Source organism: Anarrhichthys ocellatus, unplaced genomic scaffold, assembly GCF_004355925.1.
Source record: "Anarrhichthys ocellatus isolate YVR2014 unplaced genomic scaffold, GSC_Weel_1.0 scaffold13, whole genome shotgun sequence".
In the NCBI taxonomy this organism is placed as follows: Eukaryota; Metazoa; Chordata; class Actinopteri; order Perciformes; family Anarhichadidae; genus Anarrhichthys; species Anarrhichthys ocellatus.
The window spans coordinates 6,698,954-6,723,380 of record NW_022280043.1 but is presented as its reverse complement, the minus strand read 5'-3'; the positions used below and the strand labels follow the sequence as shown (position 1 = coordinate 6,723,380).

General features: G+C 42.5%; 2 protein-coding genes across 6 annotated transcripts in view; both read right to left on the bottom strand.

Moving 5' to 3' along the window:
- Nucleotides 1-2,992, bottom strand: part of arhgef1 (Rho guanine nucleotide exchange factor (GEF) 1) — a 36,048-nt gene extending 33,056 nt beyond the window's left edge. The window contains exon 1 of one of the 2 annotated variants that reach the window (XM_031853005.1): nucleotides 2,699-2,992. The gene's annotated coding sequence lies outside the window, so the exon portion shown is untranslated. The remainder of the gene's footprint in view (nucleotides 1-2,698) is intronic. The other variant, XM_031853004.1, reaches the window with a different exon arrangement.
- Nucleotides 2,993-5,466: 2,474 nt separating this feature from the next.
- erfl1 (Ets2 repressor factor like 1) overlaps nucleotides 5,467-24,427 on the bottom strand; it is a 45,286-nt gene continuing 26,325 nt past the window's right edge. For 3 of the 4 annotated variants that reach the window (XM_031852438.1, XM_031852437.1, XM_031852439.1), the window contains exons 3-7: nucleotides 14,214-14,287; nucleotides 13,315-13,549; nucleotides 11,322-11,499; nucleotides 9,608-9,737; nucleotides 5,467-7,991 (exon numbers count right to left, since the gene is read on the bottom strand). In XM_031852438.1, coding sequence (XP_031708298.1) covers nucleotides 7,174-7,991; nucleotides 9,608-9,737; nucleotides 11,322-11,499; nucleotides 13,315-13,549; nucleotides 14,214-14,274 — 1,422 coding nt within the window. In that variant the 5' untranslated portion in view covers nucleotides 14,275-14,287 and the 3' untranslated portion in view covers nucleotides 5,467-7,173. Of the gene's footprint in view, nucleotides 7,992-9,607; nucleotides 9,738-11,321; nucleotides 11,500-13,314; nucleotides 13,550-14,213; nucleotides 14,288-24,127; nucleotides 24,143-24,427 lie in introns of those variants that run through there. The other variant, XM_031852440.1, reaches the window with a different exon arrangement.

The window sequence follows — 24,427 nt, the reverse complement described above, 5'->3', positions numbered from 1 at the left end:
ATATATATATATGATGAGTGTAGTGGGATTATGTATTGTTATAATACAATGTTACTCTCCTAAAGGGGTATTCCACCAACTGTACGCATATAAGTAAGTATCTGGGCCACGACAACAGCGGAAAAATGCATTTTATTTTCTCTAAAGTCTGAGAATATTACCCACATGATGTCATAGTGATGTCATCAGGATTATCTCGGCTTTGGCTTTTTTAGGCCTTTCTGAACACAAGGCAGCCAGCACCATACACGCCACCATTGTTTGTTTACATCCTTGTTCCTGGAAGTCTGTTCACCTACTTCCCGAGGACATCAAGGGCGCCGTCAAAGACCGCAAGCTTTGATTGGTTTGGAGCCCGATGTGTAAATCAAGCCACAAATATATACGACTCTATGATCTGACTCAGTGGCCATTTTAACAGACAAAAGCATCGTGTAGTCTGAACCTGGCATTAGAAGCTATGGGCATGGAGTTACACAGATGTGGGCATCTACCAGGCAGGCAGGGTCTAATGAATGTCAACTGCATTGTGATAATTGTAGGATCGAATGTTTTCTAAACTTGACCCACAATGAGGAAATAATCCAGGAGATACCGGACAAACCATGGTACATCATCACACACAACGTGTCACCTCCATTAGCTGAGATTAGCCATGGTTTCAGGTATAGTTGCGTCGTACGGCACTCACACATGCACACACAAGACTTTTGCAACTTCACCTCACCTCACCTCACCCACTGAGCTCGTTCAGGAGGGATCAGTAGACTTCACCGCTGACCCGCAGAGAGAAGAAGAGCGGCCCAGTCCGCTCTGTCTCTCATTATCTGCCGCCTGGGCGTCAATCTAACTCCGGCCAGAGAAGAATACCTGTGTTCCCTTTGAAGTCCGTGCCTGACTACAGTAAATTATTAGCTTGCCTGCAACACGGCTCCAGGCCCTCAGGACACCCTCTGGCTGTTCCACTGTGGGTGCCATTACCTGTCATTTCAGTTATTGGGTATTTCTCACAGAGGCTAACGACGACGCCTCGCTCTATCCGAGTTCATCCTCTCTGAGAGACGGTGGACGTGGGTGAGTTTACGTAGGCCTATAGGACAATAAAGAGAGAGAGAGAGAGAGAGAGAGAGAGACGGGGAGGGAGAGAGAGCAGCACAGCAACTCAGATTAAATAGCCAACATTCCTTTAAAAGGAAGAGAAGGTAGCCTTTAGGCTCCAGACAAGCCTGCACTTGTAAAATGTGGAGGGAGAGAGAGAGAGAGAGAGAGAGAGATGACAAGTGCAGTGCTCCTCTAGTCTAGCAGAGTGTAACAGGAAGTGGCAGGGCCCTGCTTCACATGGGGCCTCTGGGGTGCAGCAGCGTCTGGCTGGGAACGCATCACAGTCTCGGAAACCGCCAGCTGCAACGCCCTTAACACACATGCGGGCAACCGTCTAGCAACTAGCAAACCGCCTCGTTGATAAAACGTTACTGTAATTATGAGTATGGTCATGCTTGCAGACTTTAAAAAAACAAAAAAAAAAACAGGGGAGTGAAAGCCAGAGGCACAAATAAGTCAAACTGGTCCGGCAACATGGCATAGAAAAGCGAAAAAACGTTGTTCTATGCGGAATTAATGAAAAAATCTCAGTTTACTGGCAAGCTCAACCCACACTGCCCCAGCCTCCTATCTTTAGTTAATGACTGCATTGAGATAATGAAGCCGCACTAGATGTACAGTAATTGCAGTTTCCTGTGAGCACAGGAAACTCTCGCCTATTCTGCAGAGGCAACGTCCTCTGTTTCACAAGGCAAAAATCATCATGGATAATCAATTATACGCAGACACTAATTACGGAACACTGTCTGGACTGAAACCCACACTCTCTGGGCTCATCAGATGAGTTGTAGGCTGTAGGAGAGGAGGGAGGGAGGGAGGGAGGAAAAGGAGGAGAGAAAACTGGGAGGGTCTCGTGTCATACGTTCCTATCGTGCAAAACAATCAGTGTTGACAAATAAATAAGAGGAAAACGAAATGCTTTCTCTGGCACTGATGTTGAATAAGCCTCTGTAATCACCGCGAGGAGAGCCCTTTGTTTTCAAATTGACAGAGCAGAAAACAACCAAAAACATAATTTAAGAAAAAAAAAAAAAAACACACAAGCAGGTTCATATTGTATAACTATAATTCCCTTATGAGGAAACAAACCACAGAACTTCTAGGATAAGTGTCAGCAGGACACTCTTGCAAAGACTATAAGAATACATAAAAAACGTCCCAAGGTCCCCGGCTATAAACTCAAATGACACTGCATGAGCCGCTGTGCGAATATTAAAGTGATTTGTAGTTTGGTAGAAGACCTAAACGAGACAAGTCGTAAAGTCCTTGATGGCTTTGCCAGAAAATTCACACGGGCCAACTCTGCTACCTGAAGTTGTTATAACTAATTCAAACACATACTTCAAGTTTCCTAATGAATGTCATGTTTGCTCCAATGCAACATTCATGAACCAACAATGTTAAAATAAAGCATTATGTATGTGGACGCTACCGTTTGCACCTCGAGCTGCGGAGGGGGGGGGTTGAAGAATACTCCGTTTCTCTCGGTAAAAACAAACATCCATGACGACTTTAAATAGTTTTACCAAACAAAGCTTTCAGAAGTTAAAACTCTGTATCGTGCTCGTCAGCGTTAGTGTTGAAATAACATACTTACCAGTGATTACAGAGGAAAAAGCGACAGCCGAAGCGTCAAATAGGTTTCCTGTTCCAAAGTTGCCGTGTGTCAGTGGGGAGAAAAGAAAAAAAAACATTGTATGCGGAAGTACACACAAAAAAAAGCAGCACAGGGAGATCAAACAACTGACGGCGGATACAAAGTAACGATTTGGCGTTTCAAAATAATGTGTCAGATAACAACACAGAAAGTGATTGCAATGTAACGTTAGTCGTACTCTTGTGCGTGTTTGTGTTTTACAGCTCGACTGTCAAAATTAAAAAAAAAAAAGTAACCCGTCTAAAACGGCTTGTTTCCGCACTGTGTTACACAGTAACTCGTCCCCATTCAGATCCTCACCCTGTACTGTGCTGAATATAAATATTTTATAAGCGTGATATTTACGCTTTTACGTGGTTTGTTGGCCTATTTTTTGAAGGCTACGTGTTAGTTTTCATGACATATTTGGTAAAAGTATGTCAAAGTGTTGTGAATGTTATTTGCACTTGACAACAACACGACTGTCCAACATTTGATTTTTAATAATTATTACACAATTTCCTCCATTAACTTAGTAGAAGCATGTCACATAAAGCTGACCTCTCCCTTATCTTCAGTGTTAATCTCTGATATGTCTGCAGCCAACAGAAAATTTGATTTATTTTTATATTCTCTTATTTGTGATCTCCTAAACAACCTGTATAAAGTAGGGCTGCCCCCTCTTAATTTATTTGTTTATTTATTTGATAAATAAAATGCACACAACACTGCGAAGCCATGAACAGATTACAGACCATAAAGGACATGTCCTTCATCAAAGCAACTGTTTACAGAGTTGATTGCCCAAATCAAACTTTACTACCTGCCCGCCACTACTTGCCTCACTGCTATTCTAGCCTCCTTGCGCCACCTCGTGGGGGAACACGTACATGCGCTATTCCCCTTCTCCTCTGAGGTTTCACTTACTGGACTGACCTCACAATTTGACCTGAACTCTCAAAGTAACATGACATAAAACTGCATGTCTATTTCGTAAACCCTTAAGGTTTTAACGTCACAACATTTGAGTTTCAAAGTTAAATATTGTTGACAAAACAGTCTCACCTCAAGCTCTGTATAATAATCTTCATCATAACCCGTTTTCATGAAATTGCAGATATTAAAATTTTGAGTACATTAAGGACTTCTTGACCATGTTGGCTTGAAATACAGTCTATTTTGGGCTTATGTCAATTTTGCATTACAGGTTGACACAGCAATGAAAAGTGTATGCTGCTATCTACTTATTTAAACCCAGGCCTGTAGTAAGGACTCAAACCTTAGATAATTTGCTGGCAAAATGTTAACACATGACAGCAATGGCCGTTGGGCTGAGAATGAATTGTGATATAAAGAGGACCTACTAGAGCATCTGCCTGCTTTCCCATCAGTTTACTCCTCATTGTTTGTATCATGGTCGTAACCTTGATTTATTCACACATTTCGAGTGGCCGCCGTATGGCGATTTAAGATTGTAGCTCTGATACTTGAGGACATACGGTCATAAGGTTGTTTCATTGACTGAGAGATCGTACAAACGTTCCTCGGCCGTGCCCTTCATGTTGAAACGGTACAAATCTACTTTCACTCTGTTTTTAGACCTTTGAAGTACGGTGTGCTGCTTTGAGGGATGTGTTCCTCACTCAGGATACAACATTTGCAGATGCAGACTCACTTGGATATGCATTCAAACTAGTAATTTCCTGATTGGTGGTGAAAGGTTTGATGTTTGCAAATGACAGAGACGGTGAAAATAAGGACACTGTTTTGTGTCTGCAAGTGTTGAATGAACTGCTGTGTGAATTAGAAGTATGGCAGACGCCTATAATAAAATGTAAAAATAATAAAATACAAGCCCAGAAGAGGTCCAACAGAGTTTGTAACGGTCAGCGGTTAAGTAATAAAATGTGTCGGAATGAATACCTTCTAAAGGTATCCTTATATAGGCTCCTTCTTTATGATGGCTCAGACTGTATTATTATTATTATTATTATTATTATTATTATTACCATTAATAATGTGTAAAATAGAGTATCTATTTTCACCAAATTGCTGTAACAGGAGTAAAAGCAAATCCTGAAAACATTACCTTTAATACACCAAAGTAGGAACAAGCAGCAATGTAAAAACACAACACTATTAGAATATGTTATATCTTCATCAGTCATTCTCTGATCATCCAATTAATGCTTTTGTTAATCAAATTAACTGAGGATAAAATATGGGCTGTTTTTAACAGAAATCCAACTCTATTTGCGAAGATGAAATCAAACTTTCTTAATATCTTTACAATGCAGCTCTTCCTTGATAATTACATTGTTTTTTAATAACTTTGTTTTTTTCATCAAAAATAAGCACAGTGAAGAAATAGTAAACACAATTCTAAACTGCCAGATATCAGCGTTCACATCTGAATTATTTACATTATAATTTACTAACTACAGGAGATATAAAGTGATCAGATAGAAAATGTAGTTTCATTCCAAATATTTAAATTACTGTGTTGTCCAAATTAATATGTATCTGTTATTATCAAGGTGTCTTTAATGGCATGAATTAAATGTGTTGGAATGCAATGAATTTCCAACATTATGATAGAAATTTACGTCACTAAATGAACCCATTCAACAAACTCACAGTCAACAACAGTCCACTATCCAGAATAATGTTTATTGCTTTTGAAGATATTAATCTTTTTCTTCTTTTTTGCACTTTCCATTTTTTCCTCTTTACAGTAAAACAAAGAGATGACAAGTAAAACCACTGCATTGTCATTTTTGGATGTGTACACACACATACACACACAAAGGAAACAGTATTTACAGCTGTAGGTTGGTGTACTCCACGCGGAGGTGACTGGAGGCCTTTCCTGTAGCAACAAACATAGAGCTTTACATTAACTTTACAATAGAGCTTTCACAACTAATCGTATACCGCCACTGTTTGACAAACCATAGGCTATAAAGGCTATGAAGCTGTACAATATTATGTGTTGAGAAACGGGCCGGAGGCAGGATGTTGGTCATTAGATCTGGGTAGAGCAAACATAAACAGTTTTTGAATATTTAATTAATTTCTAATGTCCTCAAGCAAAACCAATTGCCCTGCTGCTGGCACGGACAGAAAGCACTGATTGAAAAAAATAATCAAAACAGATTTTCGGGGGAGGATTTAAAAAAGAAAATGCAAAGACCAATATTATTCACATAAGACTAATTACAGTACAGTTACACCGGGTGAATGCTAACTATAAAAATAAGTCTACTGGCATGTTTTTTTTTAAGCCAAAGGGTTCGTAGATTGGGCATCTGGCAAAAATGACCAAAGGGCACAATTAATTGGGGTCGAGAATATCAGAGACAATTCCCAGTGTGAACTCTGTCCTCCTCATAGAAAAACATCTTCAGAGTGCAGATCGTCCTCCATTAATAATTTAAACTTTGATACACCTAAGCTTATAATTTTTCCAACATGTTTAAATACTGAATTAAATCACAACAATACAGCTAAATCTTATCATAGTGAATAATAATTAAATATAATGTACAACATAATAAAATATATACACTGAAATGTTCATACAAATTTCTAGGTTGGTCCAGCTCATTCTGCTCTCTTTTTCTTTCCTTTCAGAAAATGTGCAGGAAATACTTGAACCACAGGACAAAATAAATATTCACAGACTATCACAGTTGACACTATTCGAAATATGGATTTTAACATTTAAATTAACCCGCAACAAACAATATAAGTGCAAAATAAACTTAAGGGCAACAATTTCACTCACAGGATTACGGAGGGAAGATGATTTCATTTAAGGAGACATTGACTGAAAGGACCACTAGGTGGCAGTATTTGACTATGTCTCAAAAGTCACAGTGATTACATATGTATAGTCCAAATCTCAAGAATTACAGGGCAAATCTGTAAAATTGGATCGATCTGAGCATTATTTGTTGTTGTGTTCTGTTCGTATAGGGATGTTGTTTGTTAATGTTTGTCGAGGCAGACGCTGCTGTGTTGCAATTTACCACCTCACCGCCTTCTATCATAGCTCAGCCGCAGACAGCAAATTGTGGAGTACTGCATGCAACGTGTAAAACAAGTCTACAAACCATGGAGCGATCATTTGGTGCGAGGGATCAAAACAGAAAGGACAAGTTGGTGATACACACAGCCGATACCCCAAAAAAAACTGTACGCCACATATATTCTAAGATGGACGAGTCGGTAGTGTGATGGTCTGTAGGCAAGTTAAAAAAGTTACACAGCAAACAGGGAAACAGTCATTTCAGAAGTCAAGAGCACAACTGCCTTTTCTGGATCTACGGAGAGTGAATTTAAAGTAAAAAAAAAAAAAGTGTCTGAGGGAAAGAAAGGAGAGAAAAAGAGAGTTATCACAGTCTGGCAAGATGGTGGACGCGAGAGAAAATGTATTAGCTGTGTATCATTTTGAGAGTCTCTGTCTCCTTGTGTCTGTCATGCAGAGCCACAGAGGGGGAACGTGATGGAGGCTGGGACGGGGGTGGCGGACTGATGGGCATCAGTCTCTTCAGGGTACGTGGGGACACTGTCGGGGGGAGAGAGGAGATGGGTGGCAGCACGCGCCCTTTCTTTCCATCCAACACTATCTGTGAGCGGTTCCCCAGCCTGGATTCCTTCCTGATGCCGAACTCGTGCTCGTTTTCGTTGTCAGAGCTGGAGTCGCTCAGATCTGTGATCTCCAGGTCTGAGTCTGACTCCGGGTCCAGCTTCAGCCCTCCTCTCTTCTCCGTGGGGCTCTGCCGGTCTGTCCCTGTCCCAGTTCCTAGGCCGATGGCTCCCAGCCCCAGACTCAGACCTGTGCCCGCAGGATTGGCCTCCGCTCTTTCCCGTTCCCCCAATGACGCCCCGTTGCCAATGTCCGTCCGACCCATTGACAGGCTCCCGGGGAAAGGTGGCATGATGAGTCTGACCGGCTGACCACCCGCTGTGCCGTTTGTCCCTCCGGTTTGCCCCGCTGCTCCCCTCTCACCCCCACCTGCCTCCCCTGGGGTGAGCAGGGAGGAGAAGGGGTGAGGCAGCTGGGAAAGGCCGCTCTGCAAAGGGTTGGGGTAAAACTGGGAGGGGTAGAGGGAGCCAGGGGGCAGTTTGGGGCAGTTATTGAGGGAGAAAGCCCCTGGGAGGTAGGGGTTGAAGCCCCAGGGGTAGTCGAAGGGTGGGTTGCGAGGGTACGGGCCCAGCAGTGACGGGGGTTTTGTGTAGCACGGTGCACCTAGGACAGAGAAAATCCAGAGATGGAGGTTAGCTCTCAGAAGGGCCAAAGGTTTCTTGACTTACAACATCCAAGAATGTTCACTAATTATGCTCATCGGTATTAGCAATTCTAATCAGAAGCCACAGGGGCCAATTCTGGCACGGCTGCTTTCAACAAAAAAAAAAAAACCTGATGGTTCATTTATGCATGCCAGTACTGAGATGTACACCCACTTCACACTGCTGACAGCCAGATGTGAACACAAAGATTCTGCACTGCAGTGAAAGATAAGCGTCTAATAAAGCAGAGTTTACATCTTCCAAACACTGTATTATCCAATTTTGTATGTTAAAAAAGGAGGCGGGTGGCCACACATCATCTCGGTGGTGACAGTCACCTAGTTGCAAAATGTAGCGGAGAAATAAAGAATGCAGGTTAAGTAGCTGACGGATTTCTCCCCCCCAACGTTTTGACATGTCACCGTATCATTTTAGATTAAGCAAAAATAAAAATAAAAAACATAAACTGTAGCAAATTAAATATAGCACCGTATTTGTTTTCAGGTCCTGGTGAGCATCACTTGATAACAGAACATGGTGGTAAATTTGAGGTGATGCTAGAATTGAGTTTTAATGAACAAACCAAAGCATTGCCTCTCCACATTCTGTACCTCCTTCCAACTGACAACCAACTTAAGGATTCTCTCTCTCTCTGCTGCACCCTCCACCTCTCTCAGTCTTCCTCGCTCTCTCTCTCTGTTATTTACTATGCAGGGCTAATTTGACAGTGGTGGTGTCTCTGCGTGCTGGGCCAGGAGTAGCTGGCAGACACATGAATATTGAATCAGTCAGGCAGGCCTCACTTGCTTATGAAAACACAGTAATGGGCGCCCACAGGCCACAAACTGAAGCCTGCACCCTCAATTAGGGCCTTCCTGCCTGGGAAGGGATTAGGACAACAGGGACACATGGGAGGGAGAGGAGGGTGAGAAGGAAAAAAAGGGGGGAATAGGACCTGAGGACAAACAGAGTGGGGAAGGATGGGAGAGGGGGGGGGGGGTGCGTGTGTGTGTGAGTACATCTGTTTACGCACTGCCTCGCTAGCTCTGCACATTCATACACATTCTGATGCACATGTAGAGTGTGTAGAAGTACAAAGGCAGAGCATTAACGCACGAATACTGACAATTAGGCAAACGCGCACAAATCAACGCTGCGTTCATTGACGCCTATATATGCAGCGAGAGAAGAGGACAAATGAGGAGAATCCTGCTGGAAAGGTGGACGATTCTCTCCGGCTTTCACCTCGTTTCTTACCGCAGCTGAAATGCATAATTCACAGGCCAACCTGGCATTTCTCACCTGAAGCATAACCTCACAGCGGGCTGCGATGGGACAGCCATCTCTCTTATTTCCTTTAACAATAAATGTTCATGCCTCCCCATATCCTCATTCCTCTCCTCTTTCCCTCTACCTTCTCTTCCTCCCTTTGTTTAGGAAGGTCTGTTTGCTGCCTATACCGCCTCATGCTCCCTCTGTTCCAGCTATCTTTCTTCTCGTGGAAAAAGTCTCTGGGATACAGAAAGATTCCTATTTTTGCTCTGGCACTTTTGACTAACTTTTTTTTGGGCTCACCTGTACTGAGGAAGGGGAATGCATCCAGTCTCAGCTTGTCTCCTTCGGGCCCTGGTGCCGTGGTCCCTCGATCAAACAGGGACGTTCCCCTGCCAGAGTCTGGCAAACGAGGAAACAGAGACTGTATCGCCTGAGACAAAGAGGGGCAGAAAAAAAGAGAGTGGAAAAATGATTTAATTAGTGTGTGTACTTCTCAAATAGAGCGCACGTATTGCTACAAATCCCCCCTTATGGCAGGGTGCTGCTGTCAACGTATGACTTTACACTAAACAACGCAGCAGCGCCCGGCAGAGTGTGATGCAAACAGTGACAGAGTTGCAGCAAGGACAGGATAAAAAGGGGTGTCATGGGACTCGGGGTAAAAAGGGAGGTAGGAGGACACAGAGGCTCAGAGACTTAAAGGCAGGAAGAGTACAGAGTCAAATGGAGACCAGCGATTAAGATTGTGGGCACAAAGGATAAATGACGGGGAGAGAGAGGGATTGTGGGCCTTCGTCCTGCATGAAGGGACACAGGACGAATAGGACTGAGATCTGAGAGAATGACATACATTCAGGATGTAGGGCAGCTGTGTGTGTCTGTGTGTGTGTGTGTGTGTGCTGATTTATTTTTTTCTGTGTAAAGTACGTGAAGGAGAAGGAGGCAAGGTAAAATAAATGGAACACTTGAATCTCAGGAATCAAGGGGACAAAGGGGGGATTTTTTCCCCCCCGAGCAGGACTTTGGATCAATAGTATCTGTCACCCCGCAGCCCCAAGTTTGAAAGGCGAGACTGTACTCCCAAGCTGCAAGATCTGCGTTGCTTAACAAACCGCATTAATGACCCGCCATTGATCTGATCTGACGCGACCCCTTTGCTTTCCATTTCTTTCATTTTCAATCGATGACAGATGGATACGCCATCGGAGACGGATGAGAGAAGGAGGGGATAACGTCTTCTTTTGTTTTAAGGACAAGTTAAAACCGTCCTCCTCCACCGTCTCCTTCAAAGACTGTGTCTCATCCCATCTTAAGGGTAGCGCGGACACATGATGAATGATTCTCTCTTACTGTACTTTCAAGTTACGTGCACTTTCTAGGACATTAGTTGTTTGAAATTAAATTATCTGCACACACTGGCACACAAAAGAAAGACAGTTATGTGCGGCTATACACTAAAAATGGTTCATTGTTTTATTTTCTCTTAATATCAAATCACTTTAGAAGACCCACAAGTAAAGTCATAACATTTTTTACCAAAAACTGTGTTCTGATACCATTTACCTCTATAACAATTTTAAAATCTCTCAGGGCAATTAGTAAGTATTCTATTAGGATCACCATTAGAGACAATGAGTAAAAGATAGACGCGATGACTCGCACAGAACGCACAGCAGGGCCCTGAGAAATACAACGGCAAAATCACTTGAGTGAAATGGATTTCAGTTATCTGAATCAAATTACTATTAATAAAAAATTAAGGAGTAGAGCACTATGTCTTGCTATTTCTCCATCTTTTTTCTTTGTTCCGGTTTTCTCTAATTTTTAATTCTCTGTGCGTTAAATCAAATATGGTTATGATTTAGATTTCTGTCTGTAGGCATCTCATTTTTTTTATGTGTCAGACTGTGAATTTCTGTTCATTTTTTATATGATTTACACATCATTTATCTTATAAAATACATCCCTCTACCAATCCCACCCACTTCCAGCCCCTTCATCCTACCCTCTGTACCTCTGGGCTGCAGTCTGGAGCGGTGGAGCCCCCGTTGAAGTGGTTCTGGGCCAGAAAGAAGGGAGAGTTGGCCATATCCAGAAGGGGGTAGTTCACCAACACGACCTTACTGAAGTTAAACTTGTAGGTGAAACGCTTCCCTTTGGTTTTATGCAAAATGCGCTTGTTGTAGTAATACCTGCAAAGGAGAGGGGAGGAGAGGATAGAGTAGGAGGGATGGAGTGGGGGCATAAAGGATGAAGGAAAAAGGAAGAGGAAAAGGAAAAGAGGAGGGAAGGATTAATATAATGCTCGCATCAAGGTTTTGTGTCTCATCGCTAACAGAAACGAATAAGTAAACAACTTCAGCGCTGTAGGACAAGAGCTACGCTGATTTCCCACTGTTTTTATTCATCTCCTCCTTACTCAAATCAATTCATGTCTGCCTGCATTGATTCAATACAATATGGTTCTTTAAAGGGAAATTTTATTCAGCTGTTACCAGACAAAAAGCCAAAAACCAGAATCCCTTTGAGCCTCAGATACAGTCAACATTAACACACAAACAACAAAGGAAGATACTTCTTATACTTATATCAATTTAAAAAAAGATATGGGTGTTAGATTATGGTATAATATGATATGGATTATGGCATTAAAATAAATGAAAAGATAATATCATGATCCTGAAAAATATTGGTGTCTCAAAATGAGAAACCCGGCGCATTTCTAATTAGTAAAAAAACAGATTTTATTCCGAAACAAACAAGTTTTCATTGTTGAAGTGAAAAAAATTTACTACATTTTAGGGTAAATATAGTATTTATGGAATTCATCAGAAGCAGTTTGGACTCTGAAACATGATATCCAACACAGGCGACGCGTAAATGTAAACGACACTCAGAAGCTGCCAAAACCAGAAAAGCACATTTACAGAGACAGCAAGAGAAGTCTCCACGGTAGCGACCTCAGGTGTCTCCCGCTGGGCGTGTAGAGCCGTCGTCAAGCCTGTTTCCTGTGCCACCCACTTAGGTGTCACAACGTCTGCCAGGATGCAAGGTTGATCAACGGTAAAGGCAAAACATGGAGCCATCTGGCTCAGGTAAAGGAGCTCAGGTGGAAGAGCACGGGGGGGGTGCCGCTAATTGAAAACCGTACGGATGTCTCATCGCAAGCTAGAACTTTAAATCTCGGACGCCATTTCTTTGAGCACTTGCATTTCTTTGCGTTGAAGTGACCACGGCGAGTGCACCAAATACAGAATGCATTAGACCACCTCAGCATTAAATACTGGCGATCAACGCCTCATTATGCAGACGCACGATATCAACAAACACAGCAGCATGTAAGTATCAGCATGTATCCACAGTGGCTGCGCCCGGTGCAATGATGTGTATGTGTTCTGCTTTGTGTGGCAATTGTGCCGTGGCACTTAATTGAGCAATTAAGTGAGGCTAATTAAGAAGGCTAATTGTGGCCCCAGCCAATTCATAACAATTAGACTCTGACGACAGCCCCCATTAACAAGAGGCCAAAGGAAAGCAGAGGGAGGGTGGGGAACAAGTCGGGGTAGTGTGTATTTGCATAAGAAAACTGTGTGCGGTTGGGGGTGTAAAATGCTGAAGGTACGGAGTGCGAACGGTATTATTTTAATCACCTTCGGCAAGTTCGGTGGCGAGCAGTTTCTCCGTTCTCTACTCTAAAGAAGTCCGAGCAATTTCAGACTGGGGCTTGATTTTAAAATCCGTATTGAATTTTTTATTTGGCAGCTCAATGGTGAACTTTCCATTAGGATGTCCACAGATAAGGAGAAATTGAGGGTATTGACGTTCCCCAGGAAAAGTCCCACCTTTATCTTTCCATTAAACCAACATGAAAGAGACAGACGTAAGTGGGGATTCAGCCAAACAAGAGTAAACAATTTATGTAAACCGTGGTGTGATAAACATCTTGACTCATCTGATACCAACAGTGTTATTGCTTGACATTCAGCACACCGTGTACAAATACATACCTCAGTGCCCTGCTCAGCTTGTCGTAGTTCATGTGAGGTTTGCATTTCCTGGCCCCCCACAACCGAGCCACCTCGTCCGGATCCTTGATCACAAACTCTCCATAGTCCCCTTGCCACACGATCACGCCGTTATACTCCTCCTTCTGCAAGAGCTCCAGGATGAAGTGCCACAGCTGGATCTGTCTGGACCCGGGGCTCGACTCAGGCTTGTAGGCCCAGTCTGGGAAGGCAATCCCTGGGCAGAGGGAGCAGGAAAGAGGGGAGGATGAGGTTAGGGCCTGTCATTTGTCCCGCCGCTTGCCGGGGGGGATCGCTGTCTGAATGACTGATGAGTGATGGTGGTGAGGGATGATGTGTTTAATATCACAGCACGTGCCTTGAGCAATGTTAGTCTGCGCTAATGCCCTCTAGCCTCAACAGAATGGTCAGTGGGATGATGACAGCTCGCTGGGAGAGATCTGATTGATGCTGCTCGGGCCGACTGTATGCACATCAGAGATGGAGTTAAGGAGCTTTTTGACTCATCCCACAGAGAATCTGGCACTAACTAGCCTTGTAAAAACATTACATATACAACCAATTACTACCAGAGACTCGATTTGTTTACCAATGTGCGTGGGTATGGTTATTTAATTTTTTTTATGAAAGTTTGAGATGCATTTTAATGTGTATCAATTTGATTTTCACGATGATGGTTATGTTTTATAATAACTGAATTTGCTTGTGTTGGCTGTCTGGTTACACTCAATTCTCACACGTGACCTGGGTCCAGATTTAGAGGTGTGTTTGAAGATGCCTGCACATGCGTGAGTATTGTTTTAATTTTACAAAATACATGACTTTAGGTAAACCAAACAAAGAAATTATACCCCTTCCATGAGCTTGGCGGTGGGACTGACCTGGCGTCCAGAGTGCAGGCACCGGGGGGAGCAGCAGATCACTGACGCAGTTACAGTCCATACCTCCACAACACCTGGAACAAAACAAAGAGAAGATACATATCTTTATACATGTATAAAAAACACTACCCAGCAAGTTTATTTCAGTGATTAAAAGTTGAAGTTGAAGAGTGTAAACTTTTTTGAAAATGTAGGTATTGCGTAAGGATCTAAGGGCGCAATAGGAGTTCAAAAACATACCTTAAATCGATGTGAAATATGGCAAGGTTATGTTTCATATGTCTTTGGTAGAGATAAGGTGTTTGATGGATGTGATCTTGTGTGGCCACCTGAGGCTGCGTCTGATGCAACATGGTGGACATCCCTATAGTGCCTTTATGAACAGGAGGAATTAAATAGACTTTTGAAAACCAAGTGAAAGTTGAACCATATTATACATTAAAAATGGGACATTTTAATACATGATATGGCGTGACTATTGTTTGGTCGAGTTTTTAAATGACAAAAATACATATAAAGTTAAAGATCTCTATCTGCATTCAGTCAGAAAGTTGTATTTCATGTCTGTTGCATTTGACGGCACTAGGTTTACTGAGCTGCACGTAATAAACTGGCAAGGGAGTATATAAAGTACTAGAAACAGCAAAGCAAAAGAACCAAATTAAAACTGAACTGGAGTACAGCGCTTTCAACTCATTCCACCACTGATAATATGGTAGTTTCTTAATAATATTCTAAAAAACTGAAATCTGCTGCAGGTTATATTATGTGACTAAATCAAATGATGTTGTTTCGTGAAAACTTTCACGTCTATGATAGTATAGATATTTTAGTTTTTCTTTTAAATAACTCAACAGTCATTTGTCACCATTCAATTTTACAACCACAACCGAGCAACACACCCGTGAAAGCACGAGAGCCTCAAACAAACTGTTGATTTGATCAATCCATCATCGCATTGCGTCACGGGCTACTTTTTTTTATAGGCGAGCAAGCTGATCCGAACACATCGCTATAGCAATAACGTGCAAATTAACTGACGGCTCGTAAGATAAAGTCTCGGAAAGAAACGCATGTAGACGTCTGCTGACAGGAGGAGGTAAGGAGGGCTTCCGTGACGAGCGAGGGGACGGTGAGATGTGATCCAGTTTGGATATCACAGTTTCATCAGGGTTGTTTTACAAAACTCAGATGGAAGAGATGCCCTGCTGCTACACTGGTATCTTTAATGCTGGCCTCTCTATCTCTCCCTTCACTCTCTGCCTCTATTTAATTATGCTCTGTGAATTTTGGATTTTCCCTCCAGCATTGAAATGGAACGTGAATTATTAAGGTGTGTTTGTATAAATTATTATTACTAACTCCAGGCATTTCTCTCTCTCTCTCTCTCTCTCTCTGACCGACTCTCTCTAACCCTCTATCTCTCGCTTGCTCTCACCCTGCTTCTAGCCTTTGGATTGTGGCCCCTCTCACTCTCTCACTCCCTCTCTTCATCTTTCTTGTTTTCAAGCCGCTCCTTCTGTCTTCAAATATAGAGTTGGCATTCATCCTATCTCACTCACATATATTTTTTTTCTCCACATCATTCATGTTATCATTTTTTATCTTTTTTTTTTTTTCTTTCCATCGGCCTTGTGTCTCTTCCTGCGCTCACTTTCCCGTAATGAGTCAAAGTTATCACCAGGGGTTCAAATCACAGCTATGTGTCTTCACAAAAAGCTCCTCATTTTCACGAGGGATTTTTCCACAAAACCATACTACACGTAGCCCGTTGGATCACTTTGAATTCAGTGTACCGGTAGGATATCAAAACACACATTGGCATTCGAACAATTAGAAACGTCTCTCTTTCAAAACACATGTCCTTCCATTAAAACTCGATACAAGCCGTACGTCGGCCTCAGCGGAGATTGGTAGGAGTCTTTAAAAAATAAGATATTCTTTGTGTTCGAGGTAGTAATCTATAAGTTCCCTCTTCCCTGTAGGCTACAGGTCATCAATACTGCATCATCTGTTTCATTTGCCGTGTTCTCATGGTCCACAGCATGTATAAGCTTTCACTCCTCCGAGGATAATATGTATATGTGTGTGCTCTGTGTGTCTGTCAGGGTCTCTCCAGCTGACTCTCATACTGCCTACACACCGCCTACATCTATATCCATCCTCCCTTTTCCTCTTCAACAGCGTAACTACACAGGTGAATCCTCCTTTCCTCTTTCCCACCTCCTTTCTATTCACACACACCTATCCACAGCCTGCTCCCCCGCCCCACCCATCCTCCTTTTCTCTCCTGCTCTGTGTGTTTTGCTTCAGCGCAGTAATTTTCCGTTTGATTTCGGAGGTAATGCATTTTTTACAAATCAAAGAGGAAGCCAGGCAGCCCCCCCCATCCTCCTCCTCCTCCTCCCCCCACCACCTCTCTTCCCTTCCCTCCTCCCCTCCCTCCCGAGTCTCTCGTTCTCGCCCCCCTCGGCCCCCCAGGCCAGAGAGGAGATAAAGGAGCCCCCATCATTTCCTTGTTAGTTTTGATTTGGGCAGCGCAGGGCTTTCAAGTTCCCCCCATCACCCCCAGAAACATTATAACTAGCAGCCCAGGGAATACTGTTCCTCATACACACACACTCTTACACACACATGCATGCACAGACTGTCAGATACAGATGCTCACAGATTGTAATGGATTGTACAAGCACAGTAAACACAGTCTCAAGCAGATATGCCACAAATATACAGGTATTCAGGTAGCAGACACACACACACACACACACACACACACACACACACACACACTCACAGTGAGAAGCAGCACACAAAATAAGACATGGAGCCCATAGATATTGACTGAATCAATATAGACACACTAACACACATCTCACCGAGCTGAAAGAGAGAATGCACTTTGTTTTCTAAAGATGGTAGTGATAGAGCACAGAAATGTGCGCCGACAGACACACACATGCAGCACAGAGCGACTGTGGACACAACAGCTCAAACAAAGGACCTCTCTCCCACAAAAGGCCACCTATAAAAACCCAGTCTGGATGATGGATCACACAGTTACCGGTGACAATAGTAAATACTTACAATAGGGGCGCATGTGGACAACAGCACCTTCACCACTCAAAAGGAAACCTCAGTTGTGCTCCTCCACATGTTGTGGAGGCCCACACTGTTTTTTAGCAAACACACATTCCTGCTGCAAACCCTCTGGTGTGTTGGTGAGTCAGTGGCTTTTGATAATTCACTCAGTTGAAAGAGTCGGCGGGTTTTAGGGACAGTTTTTCCCCGTGTATTCAGCACACTAGGAAGATGCAAGGACTCGAGGCTGGTCAAGGCTATGACAGGTTATTGTGCTTTTGCTCGATTTTCAAACAACCACACACAAAGTCTCCGAAAGGCCAAATCAGTGCGCATCTTTAAAAATCATCTTTAACGTTCCACTTTCTTCACAGTCTAGCTGCTAACTTTTCTCTGTGGTTTTCAGCTGGGCAGGGAGTGTAAACGAGGTATTTAAAGCTTCATCACACACTTCGTATGGCTGAGGGGAACTGAGAGTCGGGTGTTAAATCTCTGCAGGTTCATCTCTTCATGACCCCTTTCACATTTCATAGTCATTTGATCCTTTCTTAATATAAAAATATTGATTATAGCAGCTTTAATCTCACATTTTCTTGTTTTTCCTTGATTTTATAACTTTAGTAGTTTGCTGTGCCTTTTTTCTTTTCTTTCGCCTGTAAAGCACTTTGCAATTTATTTTTTGTTGTTTTTAACGTCATATTATGCCAACAGATTTTTCTGGTTGGAATAAACCACCTGAGATAACAGAAAAAGAAGAAAGTATGTTTGTAATTAGGAAAAGGTCAGGTTTAAGAGTCCTCTAAAAGCATGTGGAAAGTCACCCGGAATTAAGGTAATTACTTTTAGCTTCAAACTTAATGCAACAATAGGCTCAGACTTCTCTGCTGGCAACTTAATACCAAATTAGAAGTGTACTTCAAAAGCGTCAAAAAATGTCACGGGGTTTTCGGTGTTTGAAAGAGATCTGTATTTGGAACATAACTTCCTGTTCCCAAACAGGACTGACGGCTACACAGTGAAGTCTGCAACAAGGCTGGTAATCTATAGTACCAGGCCCGTCAGCAGAACTGAGCCGAGGGTTAGTAGGCCACTGACGGGCATGAAAAGGAAACAGTGTGCGGAATATACTGTAGTACCGAGTATGTTTTGAAATTCTGCAGAGTGACTTGGGTAGAGGGAGGAAGGGGGGCAGCCTGACATTCAGGCAACATTATATCTCCAGTGCTGTCTAAAGAAGGAAAGAGTGATGGGTCACGATATAAAAAGATAGAAAAATATGAGAGGCATGAAGAGTCTGGCCTCTCCCGCTTTCTTTTTCCACTAGATGAAACGGGCTCTGTACATCTGTCTCATCTTCCTTTTTTTTGGTTGCCCCTGAAAAAGGCCCAACTGAACCCTCTCTCTCTCTCCCTTTCTATATCCTTGCCTCTCTCCCGCTATCTCTGTCTTTCCCTCTCTCTCTGTTCCTCTCCCTGGTTAGCTCTGACACACTGGTCAGCCTCAGGGTGGAAGAACAGAGGGACTCTGCTATGGGTTTGTTAGAGGAGCTGGAAAAGAAGGAGAAAGGAGAAACGAGGAGGGGAGAGAGAGTGGAGGGAAGGAGGAGGAGAGGAGGGGGAATGTTGGCCAGAAAGAGGGAAAAAAGAACCTGTCCATCCAAAGAGAACAGTGGCCGATAATTCTTCTGATTTAGCTGAATCTCTTGTCTAATTTCTGATTTAGTCATAAAGAATAATGGATGATTCACCTCTCTGTTGTCATTTAAAAAAAACATTTTTTGTTTTTTACCGTCCATATAATATTCGGCACCAGAAAGGTGAAGAAAAAAACGATCCATCCTGCATAATCCAACACAGAATTCCAACTTTTTTTGCACAAATGAATACGAATGGTTCTCCCATAAGTAATAAAATATGTTTGCATGAAAATCTTGAAGCCAAAATGTCTTTTTTTAACTTTAAGGTCCCCCAAAACTTAAACAATTAGTTTTCCTTGTGGTTCAAACTATGGAATGTGAATACATTGGATTAAATATAAATCAATAATTGTGCACTGATGTAGTTGGTTTAAAGATTCCATTGTTAGAGTTATATGTCTTTCTTTTAACATCCATGTCAGAAATAAGTGTTCTCACTTTTGTTGTTCCTTGAATTAGTCTGTTTTGCTGAAAACTCAAAACTATTTTGTACAGCGTTAAAGAGTCAAAGCGCTGCATCCACTCGCACTATATTGACCATATTACAACTTTTGCTGCAGCTAAATTACCACGTTTGCTCCTTTGCACCCTGAGCTCTGTTTACCCAAAACACACACTATATCACACTGTCAAATGAAACAAGTGAGGATTCAGTGCAACGCTGCAACAGGAACAGACAGCAGTGCAGTATCTGCCAATATGTGTAGCAACAGGAGTACTGAGGCTCTGTGACTCCCATCACTCCACACGGCAGCAGCAAAGCTAAATCTGAGTCCTTCACACCGAGGGACAGAACCGCCAAAACCAAAATATCTTTCAGTGGAATCAGACTTGAAACATATATGTACCAGCGGGTACAGCGATTGTGAGGCCAATGTGAGGTTGAAATCGATAATGAGTCAGAAAATATGTTGTTTTTAAATCCAGCCATATGAAAACTGAGAATTGTCCATACTTGAAATGATTTATTTTTTTTGCACAATGAGCTAAAATGGTCCAATAACAGACCTCGGTTTCAAGGCTGAAACAATAAGGCTGGCTTTATATTAGGCTATATTTTTCTTCTTCAGCCGACCATGCATTAGTCTGTCTTTCAATACTTCCCTATCGCTCTGTGGCGTTCAGCACCAAAGCCCATTTGTCCCAACTGAAGGTGTCAACCTTTAAAAATAGGTCACAAATACACTGTCTCACTTTCATTCAAGATATTTTCTAAAACACCCGAGCACTTTTTTTTTAGCAAATGTTACCCAAAGCGGAGCCACTTGTACATTTGGGGACTATTTTCTGCTGCGGATTGATAGACATTTGGTGCCCCAGAGAATAAACTACAGTAGTCCTGTTCATTATAATGAAGGAACATGTCTCTCATTGCACCCGTGTAGCTCATTTATCTGTTTTTCATAGTTTTTGGACAACAATGGAGGTTTATAGCACATATAGAAGGCACACAGACTTGTGAATAGGATCAATTCATTGTTGGATTTGTTGACAATAAGAATCCTCTTTTTTTTTTTTTTTTACTAGCCTTATCCTGGAATGGCCAGTTTCGTTGTAGACCGAGAGAAGTTTTGGAGCTTTAAAGATTCCAGTCAGGCGGAGTTGAGACTGGTCATAAATAGGCTATTTTAGCTTGTGATAAATAAGGAAACGTGTTTTTAAGGCTTTCATGAAAGGTGGAGAACTGCAACACGTTTTAAGAGGTGAGTGGAGATGAGGATGTGAGCGCGTGAAACGGTATTAGTGTGGTATGGAACGCCGGCCTTAAGAAAATAAGGAAAAGAAGGGGGAAAGGATGAAGAAAAAAGTATCAATCGATAGGGTTAAATTATTCATCGTCATTAATTATCGATCGCTCTCCGCTGCCGGCTCGTGCGCCTCGCGCCAGAGTTGAAAGGAGGGAAAGCGCGCTTTATTAAAACCGGCTCGAGCCTCATTGTTTCATGTCCCGCGGCAAAGAAAAAGCTGGAGTTTGGCTCTGCCCGCGCCAGTCGAAAAACACACACACACGCACGTACGCTTGCACACACACGCACACAGCTCCACCTTCCTCTTTTACGTTTCCTTCTCTCCCTCTCTCTCTCTCTCCGGACGCGCGGGAGGAGCTTTGGGGAGCCTCGCGCGGTGTTCACGGGGCGGCTGTGTCTCGTGTGGATCGATGAGGGATCAATGGCTCGCGCTGACTAATAGCCAGAGAACGCCTTTGATCTCGCGGCTGAGAGATCAAAACCTGCGCGAGAGGGAAGAGAAATAGGAAAAGAAACTGCGCCGGCGAGCTGACCTTCACACACGCACAAACTCACGCATGCACGAGCACATACACATTGGACGCAAAACCCACGCAGCATACGCACGTGCGCAGCTTTTAGGAATTTGACTACAGGATATCCTACCAGCAAACAAACTATGAGAGATGCATTACTAACGACATATGTATTGGACACAATTAGAATAATAACTAATATATCTATAGGCTATAGAGATCCTTCACACTTTTCCTCACGCAGACACGTATACACGCACGTGCGTGCGTGCGCCCATACCACCTTGCTTCCTAGTCCACGTTGTTGCTCTTGATTCTGACTTCCTCAGACAAGGTGATACAGTGAGAACAAGGAAACCATCTGTTGTTTGCAGCGAGCAGATGAGTGTCCTATGGGCTTAACTTAACGCCTAGAGACCGAAGAGGTGTGGGTGAACGCGCGTGTATGCGTGCGCATGCTTGTTTATGTGTTATGAAGAGAGAGAGAGAGGGGGGGGGGGGGGGGTAAATATCTGGGAAAGAGCAGGTTTGGAAAAAGCCACAAAATTGTCCTGCAGTAGAGCCAAGTTTGTCTAGAATGTGAAGCAGGTTGACAACTGTTCTGTAACGATTTTCAAAAAGGAAACTGTAACTGCAGGTCCCGAAGTAACATCGATGAAAATAGTGATAAAATGTACACTGTATGAATATTACAACAACACTGTTTCTTATTTAATTGTGCCGTTTAGGTTCCCGAAGAACCCAGGAACCCTTTAAACAACAACAAAAAACATACATACTATCATTATATTACCTTGTACACTTTATTGGTTTAATTTAATTTTAATTGCTTATTAACATAATTTGGATGATATATTTCAGAAGTCTGCGACAGAATATGACACATTCATCTCAGAGACCCCCAGCTGTAAAACACAATACAATGTGTTTTTATTTATAGGATTTGTGTCATTGGAGTTGTATTAGTTTGTTCATAACAGGTCTGACAATGACTTTGACTCATCTACAGTCAATGGTTTGACCTGTTTGGGGTCTAATTGACCCCAAACAGAACTAGGATGACCTACATTTCTTTGTCTGTGAATTACTTTTTTGAACACCAAAAGAATATTTGTTCATGCAGAAATACGTGGAATAGAAGTTATTTAGGGTCACTCCTGTATTTAGTCACCTTTATGTAGTTTGTTGCAATGGGAGGGAGTTCAACACTTCTTTATATATTGAATTTTGAATAAGGTCAGAAGAAAAGAGAAATATATTATTATCATTATTCATGCGTACAGCCGTGGGGTCTGAGGAGCCCAAACAACAAGGAAATAATGCAGATTTCAACAAAACACAATGGTTCCCTTATTAGTCACAAAGAACCACAACATAATCTCTTGCAAAATAGAGTCTTGTTTTCCACACTTTTACCAGAGGAAATGCACTTCTCTCTCCTCATCCTCATCACGCTGTCTCTATCTCTCTCTTTATCCCCCCTTCACCCACCCACCCTCCCCTCTGGTCAGTGAGTTACTCTCTCTATCGCTCTCACTTCCCGAATTAACCACTCAAGAAGTCACCACCGACTCAATCAATAGCTCATACATAAACCCTGCTATAATCGCTCCCCTAGCCTGTCTGTCTGTCTGCCCCCCTCCCTCTCCTCTCCTCTCCTCTCCTCACCCCTTACCCCCTTCTTCAGCTTCTGACACTCCTCTTCCTATCCTCCTGTGTCCCGCTGTTTGTCTTTTGTATCTCTTCATCTTGTCCTTGTCCGATTATTTTAGACATTTAACACATCAAGCCTCATACTCAGACCTCTGCTCATGCTGCTCAACTTCTCAAAGAGCCTGACCTCATGCAATTTTGACCGAATACCAAAACCTCTCCCAAACCTTAACCACTTTACATTTATTAAGTTTGCACTTATCGCACAAAGAAATGTAACTTTTTGTGTAGTTGTTGTGCTTTTGGGAATTCTAAAACTTCCTTTTATGTTTTGTTTACAGATAATATATTTGCATGCAACACCTTGTTAGGGGTAGAACAATGAATACAATCTATTTTTATCCCTGTTGAAACAGTCCATCAATCTTTGTCGAGACAGACACATGGTCTCAATGTGAGGCGTTATGAAATATTTGAAAAGATGGAACTATGAACAGTAATTAAGAAAATGAATCATATGAACTAACAATTGATAAACCTCGAGAGTATCTCTGCACACTATATACCTATGAAGATGAATACATTATATTTTGTTTATCACACGTAATCAATAATCCACGAAATTGTGAGCCAGAATCTGACTCGTTAACGACATGAAGTGCATGCAGTGCCCATTACTGTGAGGGCACAAAGACTTGCAAAGGCAAACTTTAAAATGAGATTGAGTCACTTTAAATCGGGGCCACCTGCAGCATCTGGAATCACTATTTTTTTGAAAACCAAATGCATAAAGAGAGAAAAAATGAAAAATAATCACGTCCGTCGTCTTGTGCTGAATACTTAGTCTGAAATGTGACCTTAACTCTTCTGTTTTCACTAACCCTGACTATATTCCTTCAGGGACTTCATATTTGTGAAGTATCCCTCTAAAATGTATTACGGGATCACAGTAATTCTTTTAAGTGCAAGGGCACTATCGGTCCATGTTAGTGCGTCCAGCCAGAGTGGGCCCAGTATTGCGTTATAGCAAAGACAAGGAGACATCAATATTGCATTATCTCATATTTAACTGTGAGACACAGATAGTTGTTTTGGGGGCCTTAAAGATATTGTATTACCAAAGGAGATACAGGCAGACATCAACACACACACACACAAACACAAGAGGAGAAAAAAAAGAGAATAACACATAGAGAATTTTAAAATGATAAGGCCTCTACACACCCTCTGCTCGTTCCCCTTCTCTCTCTCTCTATCTCTCTCTCCTCTTCTCTGCCTCTCTCTCCTCTCTCCAAAGTCTTTGATTCGTCCGTACGGTTTGATCTGTGAGAGAGCGAGTTTTGTAAACACATTTTTCACGATCATATAGCCACGGGCAAGGGGAGCGTGAGGCGCGGAGGAAGAAGAAGAAGGAGAGGGAAAGAGACTGGGAGTGTGAGAGAGGGAGACAGAGCGAGAGAGAGAAAGAGAGATAAACAGAGAGAGAGAGAGAGAGAGAGAGAGAGAGAGAGAGAGAGAGAGAGA